General features: G+C 33.9%; 1 protein-coding gene across 3 annotated transcripts in view; it reads right to left on the bottom strand.

Annotated features, from left to right (window-relative positions):
• Positions 1-11,008, bottom strand: part of LOC143180954 (uncharacterized) — a 44,316-nt gene extending 33,308 nt beyond the window's left edge. For all 3 annotated transcript variants that reach the window (XM_076381020.1, XM_076381019.1, XM_076381021.1), the window contains exon 1: positions 10,760-11,008. In XM_076381020.1, coding sequence (XP_076237135.1) covers positions 10,760-10,901 — 142 coding nt within the window. In that variant the 5' untranslated portion in view covers positions 10,902-11,008. The remainder of the gene's footprint in view (positions 1-10,759) is intronic.
• Positions 11,009-13,815: the final 2,807 nt, after the last annotated feature.

Genomic DNA, 13,815 nt, shown 5'->3' with positions numbered 1-13,815 from the left:
GAGCACTTGGATCTGGCGACAGAATGGTACGAACTTTCTTTTTTGACGTTGTCCAGCCAGATCCCCTCAACGGCAATTGACGCATCGCAGGCCCACACGCCGAGAAAAGAGGGACTTAGAATTTATGGCCGATTTCCGGGACTTGAGAACTGCACGCAAGGTTTGGAGGTCCTGTCGACAGGACGAAACCGTGAGACTTGTAGGCGTGGTTTATCAGGAAAGTGTCTCGTGCTATAATTGGACAACTCTAAATCCCACTTTTCTCGTTTTCCTCCTATATGCGACTTGGAGGATGAATAGGAGGCGACGTCGATGATGTTTGATCAACGACGAGGGAGAATCTTGAAAACGTTCGAATAGCTAACTCTAACGGATTTGTCGGACTTTCGGATCTGTCGGATTACTTTTGTACACATATTGTTTTTGAATGTGAACTTTGTTTAAAAATAAAATATGGTATTATTGTGTTTGCAAATTGAATTTAAAATTGCTATATAACCAATTCCATGAACTTTCGGAATAAACACAGATAGTTCGAAATCAGAGCTGCACGAATATTTATTGCTCTTATATTTTGGACAATACTTCGTTTTTTCTTCATAACTTTGCCACTTATTCAACCAACTAATGTAGTAGGGATGTGCGGGTATCCGAGACCTCGCGTCGGGTCCGCAGGAAAATATTCGGGCGGACTCGGACGATACCTCGTCACATACGAATATAAGGAAAGATCGGACCTCGGACCGAAGGACTAAAGGTAGCGGACGGTCGTTGGGTTGAGCGCTGACTTGGTTGGCTCTATACTGCGTTCACTGGGAGAACGCAGTTGCCGGTTGACGAGTTTTCGTACCCTCTGCGCAGTTCACGCCTACGCTCATTAGTTATTGGCTCTGTCACTCCCGAGCACATCCCTACCCATGAACCCCTTGTTGGGTCCTTGGAGGTCCTACCATTTCTAAAGAAAGTCACTTCTTCAAGTGTTAGCGCATAAACGGTGTGAAAGAAATTTTGAGCAAGCAAACGATATTCTTTTAGATTTTAGTTTTCTCTGAAAGTATTAATGCGGCTCTGTTAGCAAATAAAAATCTTCTTGAATATCGTCTCTGTCGACCGAAAACGTACTGGTACTAGTCAGAATTCTTACTACGTTGCAATACCATAAACGACCCTACATTTCCCGTGTCATAAACTACCTGGTCGCATCGAACATTTTGTAGGAAACCCAGGAAACAGTTCTACCGTTGCCGTTTCTTTATAATCAAATATGCTGTGGATTCTTATACATTGATATCTCAATAAATATTGTTTCTTAATAGATAGAAACATTTGTTTCATTTGGACACTAGGTATATAGAGTAGAAAGAAGCAAGGCGTGTCCTTTCAGGCTCTTGAATCCTTCACCAATCTCAGTGTAAAAGTCAGTCGGGGCAATGGAAGCCATCTGCGTGAAACGACTGCGTTCTCTCAGTGAACGCAGTATAGTCGACCCAGCTGGGAAACCAACTGTCTTTTAGCTGACGACCGATCGTCTAGACACTCTAGGCCGACAGAACGGGATGAATTGCCGGGCGATAAACGACTGGTTCTTCTGTTCGGGATTCAGGATTCAGTCGGGATGGATCGTCATGCAGTCATTCTTCATAATATCAATATTAATCGGGCAATAGATTCAGTTTTCATGCCCATATCAGTTTCCGGATTATAAATTAATTTTTTAAAAGCTAGAAAAAAGATGTAAAGAAATTTTATCAATTTATTTGTTTTATTATTTTATTATATCAATATACCCAGTTTACAAAAAAAATTGGAAAATTAAATTTTGAATATCTCACCCGGCAAACCATTAACTGGAATAACTACTACAGCGATTTCATATATATTTGTGGGAGATGAAGCATTTTCACTATCGAATCGTATTTTAAGGCTTCATAGTGAAAAATTTTTATCACGTGAGAAGAGAATATTCTATTGCCGATAGAATCGTGTAAGGGGATATGTTGAATCGACGTTTGGAATTTTGTCTAATAAATGGCATGTATTAAAATGTTAAACGTTAATTTAAATTTCAGTACAAATATTGTGAAACGTTGTTGAGTACTTCGAGTACGTATATATAATATCAATATAAAATAAAATGTATGTTTAACAAACTGTTTGTTCAGTGCAGCAAATGTGCTTAATTGCAGTGTACACATACACGCATGCGTTTTCCTTTTTTTTTTTATTTTATCGTAGTATTCTTTTTCCCACATATCTCATATTTCGAAAATTGATTGCGGTTATTAAAATTTCAATGTACAATGCGGTCATTTTCTTCGTGTTTTTATATTCATGCAGAGCGACAACAGTACACCCAGTTCAAATGAATGTGGCTGTACCGACGCTCTATTTTTTTCTTATATGAAAGAGAGAAAAGGGGCAGGAAGGTGGGGGGATATCGGTACAGCCTGATTTGTTTGAGTTGACCGTACAATCATGTCCGAGCAGGTATCGCCTAGCTTCCTCTTTAGCTTACATTCGTATCTTTTCTTGTTTTCCACAATTGAAAATTAGGAATTGTCCTTGTTGCTCCAACAGACCGCGGCGAATTACCGCAAACCGCAGCGGCAAACAACCGCTCCTCTGCAGCAGACCGTGTCCTGCCTACTTCTGATCACAATACGGATCACTATTTTCGATTGGATTAATGTCCGGGCTTTGTGGAGGTTAGTGAAATGTATTCGATGTAATATATGTATGTACTTACAGTAGCCATTCTTTTACAATTGCAGTAATATCTTTCGGCTTATTATCGTGCTGGGAATAATAATTTTTCACTAACCTAATAATAATTAAATTGCTTTTTTAAATGTTCAAATACTTATGTTTAACTACAACACTATTTACAAAAATTAAATGTTTAATAGTGTTCGCTGCTAGACACTCCCACAACATTTCGGAACCATCACCGTTGTGCTTTAGGTAGAGCGTTATGCAGTATTCATTTCTAGAGAGTCAATAATTATTTGCAATGTACTTATCCATTTTATTTCAATACAAATAGAAGGTTAGCTTTAACATCATTCTACAGCATGGTCTTTTTGCGTTTCAACGTATTTGGTCCATCGTTGGAAAAGCTTTCTTATGCGTCCAGAAAACATGTTCGACTGAACAGTTAACCATGCATGCACCGCTTCCTTCGCTTCTCATTGATGCTTTTTTGAGTGGACTAAACATTTACTGAACCATATAAGTCCCAAAGAACTATATGAATTTTGAATATTTTTTTGTTAGACGATTGTGAACGTTTCAACTATATGATTCGCCATTTATGTACTTGTTACGATAGATCCATGTTTCATTAGCAATGATGATTTTGTCTGAGGAGGTGTTCACCTCGGACTAAGAAGTAAAGAATGTAATGCACACGTGGTTCATTGGTCAGCCGAAAATGTTATGTTCTGGGGGCATAACAAAGCTTTTTCAACAAGGGATCACGTGTGTTGAGAAGCAAAGAGAAAAATTATATTAATGTCGATTTTCTATTTGTATTGAGATAAAAGATATTCCTACATTGTGGATAATTATTGGATCACCCTACATTTGCTTTTGTCTGAAAACATCACTTTATCTTAAGAAGCATTGTCTTTGTTCATGTTTCCTTTCGCAAGTTGTAAACATTTACCTTGATTTTTTCTGTTAATGAATGATTTTTTTCTCGAATTTCATCATGGAAATTATTATTTCGGGTATATTGTTTTCCTCCTCTCTACTATTCAGTCTTTTTGAAAAAAACTTAGTCATTGAATAACTTAAATACCAAAAGAAGTAGTTTTACAGCATATAGTTGTGTCATCTATAATATCGTATACTGTTAGACGAATTAATTTTTCCACTCTTTAGTACTTTTCGGATATTTACATCGATTTAAGAATGAACCTGAAACTTGTGCACAGTTAGTTTGTATGCTATAATTTTAAAAATTTTGAAAAAAATATAGTAAAGCTTCGTATACCCGAATTTTTATTATCTGAATACGTAATGTTCGAACATTGTACTATCCAAATATTCTGCTGTTAGAATCAGAATAGAGTATTTCCTACTATTGGAAATATGCGAGGGGTACTGGGTACTATTTTATCAATGCGTCAACATAAGATATAACTTCTTATATCTTATGTTGAAATAATACTTTGTATTGATAGGTCGGTCAAGTAACGTTCCTTGGATTGTGTGCGCAGTTTTCAAGTTGGCTTAAATATGTAATTTATTAAAGTAAATTTCGTATTTTCAATTTAAAATTTGATAACTAGCAACGAATACATTGTCCTATTGCAAGCATGCAGTGTTTAGCATGTTTATTTACAACTTCATGCCCTTAGTAACAACTTAGTATGTAACTAAAGCCGGTGATCCATGGGAAAACTAATCTATGCTATAATGTGCTAAGTATTAAAACATTTGCTCCAATACAATATCTAGAGTTTCAGAATGTTACCAGCGATTAAGGGATCATTATGAATAAAAAATGTTATATACACTATATAGGTTGATTCGTTTCCGTTTTCAAGATGTAGACAGAAGAATTGAAGTTGCTTTTACCAATTCTTCTAATAGTCAGTAGATGCGACTCATGGAAGCACGTCTACTTGCGTACATAGAAATAAGAGTTGATCATTTTGAACAATTTGTTTAACCCTTAGGTTATGGCAAAAGGTCAATTGTAACCTACATTGAAAACGGCGGAATTTAGCGTCAATATGCATTTCTGAGAAAGTATATTAAAAGTATATTGAAAGCATGTTGAAAGTATATTGAAAGCATGTTGAAAGCATATTGAAAGTATATTGAAAGTATATTGAAAATGTATTGCTTTGTTGTAATTGTTGTCAATAACATTTATCAGGCGGCTGTAAGTGCTTTCAGTTTATTTAAGCAGCGTAACTCGTGCGCCTATAGGACGCCTCTCGTGTCAACGAACCGAACTATCTTATGTGCCTATAGGCGCCAACAGTAGTCAAAGGGTTAACTCAGTCTAAGCCAGTACAAATCAATGTGAAATATATTTAGTTCCAAATAAAGTATTATAATTGAAAGTTACGTAAGTAGCTTAAATGTATCTAATTACTTATGATTTATACTACTTCCCTTTCCATATTTCAAAAACAAAGACAAATCAATACATAGCGTACATAACATCTTTTGCTTAGAATGGTCTCCTAAACATGTTGACAAAATTTGTCGATTGGTATCCGAATTACCCTGTATGCGGAACTGTTTCAGTAATTAAAATAGGTTGTAATATAATATTATAAATGGTGTAATGCATAACATAAATACAGTAGTGTAATGCATAACTGTACCCAAATCGTAACAGCTATCTGAACTCGAAACATTCCTCCTACGTCAGGGGCTGACTGACCCTTGGGAAGCTACCCCAGCAAGGGACCGAAACTCAAAGAACAATGAAATTGTAAAAACTAAAGATTAAACTAGACCTTAGCAATCCAAAGTATGCAATTTTACACGTTTTAACATATTTTGATGCAAGTACTACTAATCGATTCCTTATGTTCTTCCCATGAAAATGATATCAAATGCAACACAATTCTAGTCACTTTCAATTATCTGTGTCATACCGTTGGATGCGCTGGTACAGTTAGGCATTATAGACCCTACCGCGTATTAAAAACTCAACATTTTTACTAAACAACATTAAAAATTCTTACAAATGCATTGCTCGTACCTTTCCGACAACTCAAATACCATCTAATATCAGACACGATCGCACTTGCGTTAATAACGCGATCGGAACTGTTCTGGTACAGTTTGGCATTACAGACGGTACCGCGTATTAAAAATCCGAAATTTTTCTAAACAGTTTTAAAGATCTTACCACTGCAGTGCTCGTACTCCTTTAACGATTCTGATACCAGATACGACTACACTCATGTCAGTTATGCTATAAAAACTACCCTGGTGCATTTTGATACAATTTGATTTTAAAGATGATACAGCTTATTCAAACTCTACAATTTCTACTCAAGCTGGATATTCTAATTATACGCAGTAATGTTAATGCGACAGTATGCTAGCATAAGTACAATTTCTTTCATAATTTAGAATATTAATTTCTGAAATCTGGTAATTTGGTCAAGAACAGCGAGTAACAACAAAGAACGGAAGACAAGTGTAAAATTCAGTTTCTTTCTTTTATATTTTTGGTATAAGATAAGAAATGTAGAATTGCATACTTTGGTTTGCTAAGGCCTAAGGCGAAATTACTGTCCATGTAACACGTATCTGCACCCAGCGGGTCCTATACTAGGTGCAATTATGCATTACACTAGTGTATAGTCTTCAATATTTTAAAGGGTGGTAAGAAATCCAAATGGAAGCACAAAATGTCCTATGACATAGTGTCCGATCTGCTTTCTTAAAGTTAACGTACCTATATCTTAAACTAACAATTAGAGGATTCTGTAATCTTACAGATGTATTGAAAGACGAAAACAGAGCAAAAAAGTCTTAATACGTTTTGTTATATATTTTATACAACTCTAAAAATCCAAGATGTTCGTAAGAAATGAATCCCAGATTTTTAAAGTTTTATAAAAGTTAAACTGTAAGAGATGCAACAAAATGTATTAAGACTTGTTTGCTGTATTTCTGCCTTGTAATGGATTTGCAAAATTACAGAATTCTGTGATAATTAATAGCATATAGATATGTTAACTTTAAGACATTATTATTACAAAATGAAGGCAGATTGGACACTATGTCATAGAACATTTTGTGCTCCAATTTGGGTCTCCTACAGCCCCTTAAATTATCGAAGGCTATATTTATTACACCCTGTATAAGGATATTTCACACTAAATCGGACATTTCTTCGAGGCACATTTCAGCCTTTGTTGAATTTTGGATGTTATAATCTTTCATGATATTTAAACATACTTTGAAAGACTTTTCAAAATTTTGCAAATTGTTCATTTTTTAGCTGTTTGGCTATAAAGGAATAACTGTTTAATTAACTATAATTTCTTTGGAAAAAAATTGTAGCGTTAACTTATTCCTTCAAAGAATTATAATAATTTTGAACTAATAAAGTTATAAGAATGAGTTTTCGGGTATCTGCAGTGAGGACATAGGAGTACTACATGAAAGTGATGTAAGTTTAAGAAAGTATTTAATCTTCTCCCGTTAATACTATCAATTCGTTTAAAATAAATTCTTCGGGATATATTTAAATATTATTAAAGATTACAACACATCCTAATGTTAGCAAAATTCGAAATGTTACGTACTCAAACTCTTTAGTTGATTTGCGATTAGTCAACTGAATCGGCAAACTAACTGTAAACATGGCTTTAAACAGAAAATGAATTTATTTAACGGCAACATTTTGTTATTTATTTCGTACAACAAATATCTCGTTTTACTTCAACAATCATGGGATTGCTCGTAGTATTTTTATTTGAAGTATCTTCTACAATACACCGGACACATTTACATTCATTAAACGTGATTGCATTTATACGAGTTCGCACCGAAATACTTCGCTAAGAAATGAGCATGACCAAATTAAGTCGCCATGCCATTATTTTCACGATTAAAAATTGCTTCCTAATAAGTGGTTGGCTTGATCAATGCTTTAAGTTCATATTGTGTCTTAAGCTGAAACGAGTTGTTCGATGAAAATGCTTAATTCCATTTAGGTGAATATTGTTTGAGAAATTTTTTATAAAAATAACTAGCTCAAGTAAGCGTACACGTTTTTTTCATGTGGCACATGACAGGCAGAAAATGCAAATGTATAGATTATTTTATTTTGTTATTTATTTTTTTTTGCCAAAAAGCGCTAGTCTCTCTTAATTGTGTAAAAAATATGATAATTTTATTAGATTAGTTCAATGCAATAATTCTTGACTTAGGAATTTGACTTAGGAAGGAAAATTCAATGTGTTTCACAAATTAAGTTATCACGACAATTAATAACAATTAAAATAATTTATATAAACATATACATGTGCAGTTGTTTATAAGATATAGAGAATTCTGTATTGTAATAATAATTTCCGTAAGTGACAAGTAGGTAGGAAATTTTTGACAAAAACTTTTCAAATCAATGGATTATACGGAAATAATTACATGAATTACATATTTGAAATTCATTGTGTGCACAATGTCTATTAAAAATTTTAAAGTATTACGGTAGATACAGAACAACACAAGATTCTTAATAGCGTCGGATAATGCTAATATAAGAACGGCTAAAAGAGAAACTAGATCAATGTCTACAGGTTTACCTTGAAATGTAAGGTAGTCACTTTGAGCAACTTTTGTGAAGGTAATTAGATGTATTAGAAATTCTTTGAAAACGTTCACGATCGATGATTCTAGGTAACGTCCCGCGGGATTCACCACAGTACGTTTACCAAACGGCATAGCTTTCCCCGTTTCATGACCACATCCTCCAGAAACAAAATATTCTTATTACTTTAACAATACGTCATTGGGCTGCTTCTGCTTGTCATCTCTAAACACTCTCTTCCTCTAAACAGTTATATAAAATAATCATATAAAATGATAATATGACACTCGATAATTGGGAGACTCAATGTAGTCATTAGTCATCGTCTGCTGACAGGACGATTTAGTTTCATTTACTCGCTTCCTTGGCAACACATCCTGAGTCCATATCATAAATTCTTTCAAAAAGTGGAATAGTCTCGGTTGTTTGCCTTCAAGACACTTCGAAACTAAGCTATCGCTAAAGCTGTGCTTACCTGTATTAGGCAATTTTAGGTCGGCCGATCAAATGTTTGTTCAACCAAAAATACTTGGTTGAAATTGTGTTTACACAAACAATTTTGATCAACTGTAGATTGATCGATTCGGTTGTCTATCCAAAAGTTACTTAATGTAAACGTAGCTAACAGATAATAAATGACAGCACACAAAATTATTGTATCTGAAATCGAGGACACATAGGGCATATGTTTATATGAATTTCTTTCATTGTGTTTAGATATAAAGTCAGTTTCTGAAATGAGTCGCATATTTTGCAGGATACCTTAAATAATTAGATATAGTATTGTCCACACCTCGAATATTTCCGGAGTTATAGGAGTAAGAGAAGAATATGTCGCATAAAAGTCATTTAGTACAAAAGTAGTCATTTTATAGTCATATCAACTTTTGCATAAGTGGAATTACTGAGGAGATATAAAAGCCATCCTTGTTTTTTAAAATTGTCCTACAGTTTTGTGCTTATTAGAACACAGAACCAAGCATTCTGTAGCAGATAGTACCATTTTTGTTTGACATTTATAAAGGAAGGAAATCAGTATAGTAAAACGAATTGTTTTCTCTGTGATAGTAATCGTAGGAACAATATAGAATTCTGTATACACATACATGACGTGTCAAGACGCGGAAGAAGAGAGAAAAACGCGGAAACTGATTCCCTCAACGATTGAACTGAAACGTTTTACATGTGTAAATTGTAGCTTACGTACACAATCACGTGGAATCGCGTAATTTATTTGCAAAGCATAAAAACACGAGCATAATAAGGCAGTTCCTGTTATTACAGTCACAGAGGGGAAAAAAGAAGTGAAGAACAGTTGTATGCTGACATTATTAACCGAATGTTGCTCTAGTGATGAATAATAAATTGTATTTCATCTTTTCGCTAAATTTGCTTGAATCATACCTTTAGTGCATACATGATATTTGTATTCATCAAGTAATCTAACGTCACAGTCCGGCTTTTTGCAGGTTGTTCGTAGAAATTGTATGAAACGATAGGCAGAAGTTAAATTAATCTAATACGAAAAACCTTTTAGCCATGACTTTGTCAGAACAAGAGATATGAGACAAAGTGCAAGATAGTTTGTACTTTGTACCGACGATTTTTCACCTCGTCCTCTTAGTAAACTCTCTCTAATGATAATAATTTCAACATTTCCTTGTTTCTTTTCACATAGAGAACGATTAGTTTAGAAATCTCTGTCCAATTACAATTATTTCTACCTAAATAAGGAAGAGAAAGATTCATGCAAATTTCTTTTATTTATTTCCGTTTTTTTTACTGAACTGGATCAATGAAGATCTGTTACAAAACTTTTTCATAACATCTCTTCGCGTAATAGTAACTTCTTTTCGCAATGAATGAAATGCGATTGAAATTTTAATTGAGGTTTAAATATCTAACTTTTCAAGTTGGATAATATTTTGCTTTTATTTCGTGACAACAGAAACATGTATCTGAGAAACAAAGTCCAGACAATGAAAATTAATACGAGAATCAGTTACATAATTTTTTGGTTATATCTATCTTGCACATATATTTTTTTTGTTAATTCTTTTCTCGTAGATACCAGGTCCACAAATTTAATCAATTGTAATAAATCAAGCATATTAACAAACTGAGGTAAAGCAAGAGTAGTAGATAAAGACTTAGATTAAGTTACATATACTCAATTTCATCCAGTTTCTTCTCCAACACTTCTTACCCCCTTCTCTGCCAAATCAAACATATTCAATAACAACAAATCATATTTACAATTGGAAACTTGATGTTCTTATAAAAATGAAAACCTACATGAGACCTTCATTCAGTTATTAAAACTTAAATGTATTAAATTCCATTCAATCCTTCTTCCATTCTTTAGTCTCGAGCTCTGGAGTTTCCACTCTTTCTGAGCTTTTATTGTCTCAACCACTCAAAACTAAATACGAAATTAAATACGAACACAAACTGAAAAAGACTCACAAAAATTAGTTGCAGTATTGGCGACGTTCCCTATTCCTCCCAGGATCACTGGAAGAGGGGTTTCTTCAGCTTGCGAAACCACTTGCTGAAGGACCCCACAGACCACCACGAAGAGGAGACATTGGACCATGTGAAACTGCATGTCACTCACCCAATCGAAAGCACGAAAACTAGCTTGAATCTGGAGAATAATTGATCACAGGATCGTGGAGATCGCGCGCAATAAACCTGCCATTCGAACCGCACTGAATGAAGCAGGGATGCCGACTGGCAAGATGAAAGAGACAACAGTGCACGAGCTGCCGGTTGATGTAAGTACATTTGTGTGCGTTTAAAAGCGTATGTCAGCCTTGTGCACGTGTACCAACGTCCAGTGAAAGCGAACGCTACAACATGGCTCAGGTGTGGTGGCCTTGTACGATCCTCATCGACACTGGATCGTAGGTCGGGCCAAGGGGAACATCTCTAACCGCGAATAAGAACAATAATGGGCGCTGAAATCGCATCGGGTCATCTGTTTCCGGTCACGGACACTAGTTGCTTCTTTACGGCGTTACGCAAGCGTTGAAGAGTCGAATAAGTTAGGTTTTCGGCTCAAACACATATGTAGAAGTTACATCGATGCACGGTCACTTTGGAGATACGTAATGTAATCATTTGGGAATGGAAGGATTCAACGATAATCAGGTGATTATGATCCAACGATAATCAGATTACATTTTGGTGACATCAAAGCGGGGACGGGGATTTGATGGACCGTGATTTGACTTAATTGGTTGTCCGATGATGCGTATCTATTACTTGTTAACTATCGCAAGTACTATTAGAATGTGCGCTATGATTATTTTTGGTAAATCATACCAATGGGCTTTTCAAATGAAGTATAACGAATGCTTACAAATGAAGTATAACAAATTGTTTGAGTTAGTTAAAGTATAATCATATTTGTGGAAATGAAGTTTAAATGAATTCGCTTCGGAAGGTCAAATCTATAAAATGCCATATTTTATTCTAGCATATCAAAAAGAAATAAATTTCATTATTCATTGATCATTTGAATAAATCTAAAAAATTTAGTTTATAGCTGTAATTTATTATTGTAGCACTAGTTTTTGTCACACTCCTTAATTTTGTTTCTTCTACATGAAAAATAATATCTGATAAAAAGATCTAAATAATTGAAATTTAATGAGTAAGTTTTCATTATTTAAAGTGACAATAAGATTCATAATATAAAGTTATAAATAAAATCTAAAGTGAAAGGAAAAAGAACATCAATATTTGATTTTGACCTTTATAATTTATACATGTACGAAATATATATCTGACTTTCAACTTTTATAATAAGGACAATCTTTGTATATGCAATTACTGGTTTATTTTAAAGCGGTAGCTTCATACTTAATAATGACGTACATAGTTCATGAAAATGTATAAAGGTACATGGTATTTAAATTTCTACGTGTCGTCTGATTCTATATTCTTATTGGAAATAATACAAAAGTAGCTAAATAGACTACACAATAGACTAGCATAATCATATAAATTCATATAAATCTAATGTGTGTCACGTATATATGTTTACGAAACATATATGTATGTTTCTATGGAACAAAAATAACAGAAAAAAGATAAATTTTTCTGTGCGTGATACCAAATTAAATGACAAAACACTTTTTCTCAGGTATTTGGCAAAAGGCAAATCTAGGTGAAGGTTATGCATTCTGTTTAGTAAGCCAACCAGTTGATGCGACAACATGCCACCTTGTGGACGTTGAACCTCTTAGGAGATTTTTCTATGGGGTCGTGACTTTTGCATAATTTAATGATTAGTCGACCTGTGCATTATATCACCACATACGTCTTAAGTGCGATTTAACGAATACGTAATTCATTGGAATTAAGATTCATAAATCATCCAACGTAATATATGTACATACATTCACAAATCGATAAGCTAGCTTTCGTTTCTTCGGACACAGTTTTTGCGTATTTGTAGCGTTAGATAATCCTGTATCGGGACCATCCAACAATTACAGTAATCGGTGTCGTAATTTTTTAAAAGATGCTTACTCAAATGAAACAGCAAGAATTATTTCCCAAGCACTGGACTTATAATCTTGGTACAAAAGGTACAGTTACATTTTTATTTGAAAAACTTGAGATCTGACGATGATTGTAACGAAAAACAAGCACAAGCTTGAGTTTGTGTATTTTTGAGAAGAAAATTCGTTGCCGCAAATTTCGTTACCGTAAGCTAGAATTTGTGGTTAAAGTCGAGTATAGTATCGCAAATATTGCAATGTGAAACGTTTATCTATTCGTTTAACCCAAATAAATGTGATCCTTAAACAGAATTAATTGTTTTGGACAATTTTATGGGTTTGGTATTAGTTAAAGAACATCGTTTTTTCAAAATCTACAAGAACTTTTGTCGTGAGCAGAGTTGAAAAAGTAGATTCGTTACATTTCAAGATCTAGGTGGTTCCTAGCGACTATTATGTATACATATTTCCGTATGATTTACTGTATTTGGTTTTCTTATTGTTTCTATGATGTGTACGTTGGATACGTATAGAAATTTTCGCCTTTAAGCCGACTTCAGACGAACGCATTATTTGTCTACAGAACCACAAAATCGTAGAAAAAATTAAAAATTACATTTAGTATTTTTGTCATGTGGTTTTATGTCATACTAGAAGTATGAAAATTGCGCTTTTGATGTTCGCTTTCATTTTAATTTATTTATTCGCCATTAATTATCCTAGTTGTATTTAAGAATTTTATCATATTTTAGACACAGTTCCTGCTTTTAACTGTATTTTTAATATTAATGGCTACACTAATCATTTACTTTACAATTAGTAAATAGACACTAGTCACAATAATATTCTGTTGTATATATAGTAGAATAATCTCAAACAAAATACGGGAACGAAGTGAAATGACTTATTTATACGAGTTATTAATCACAATTTATATCATTGTTTATTGTTACACATGTAGTATGTATATGCCTATTAAGGATAATATATATTATTAACCATCTTTTAATA

This window comes from Calliopsis andreniformis, chromosome 6 (genome assembly GCF_051401765.1).
Source record: "Calliopsis andreniformis isolate RMS-2024a chromosome 6, iyCalAndr_principal, whole genome shotgun sequence".
Taxonomy (NCBI): domain Eukaryota; kingdom Metazoa; phylum Arthropoda; class Insecta; order Hymenoptera; family Andrenidae; genus Calliopsis; species Calliopsis andreniformis.
This window is presented reverse-complemented; position numbering and strand designations above follow the sequence as displayed.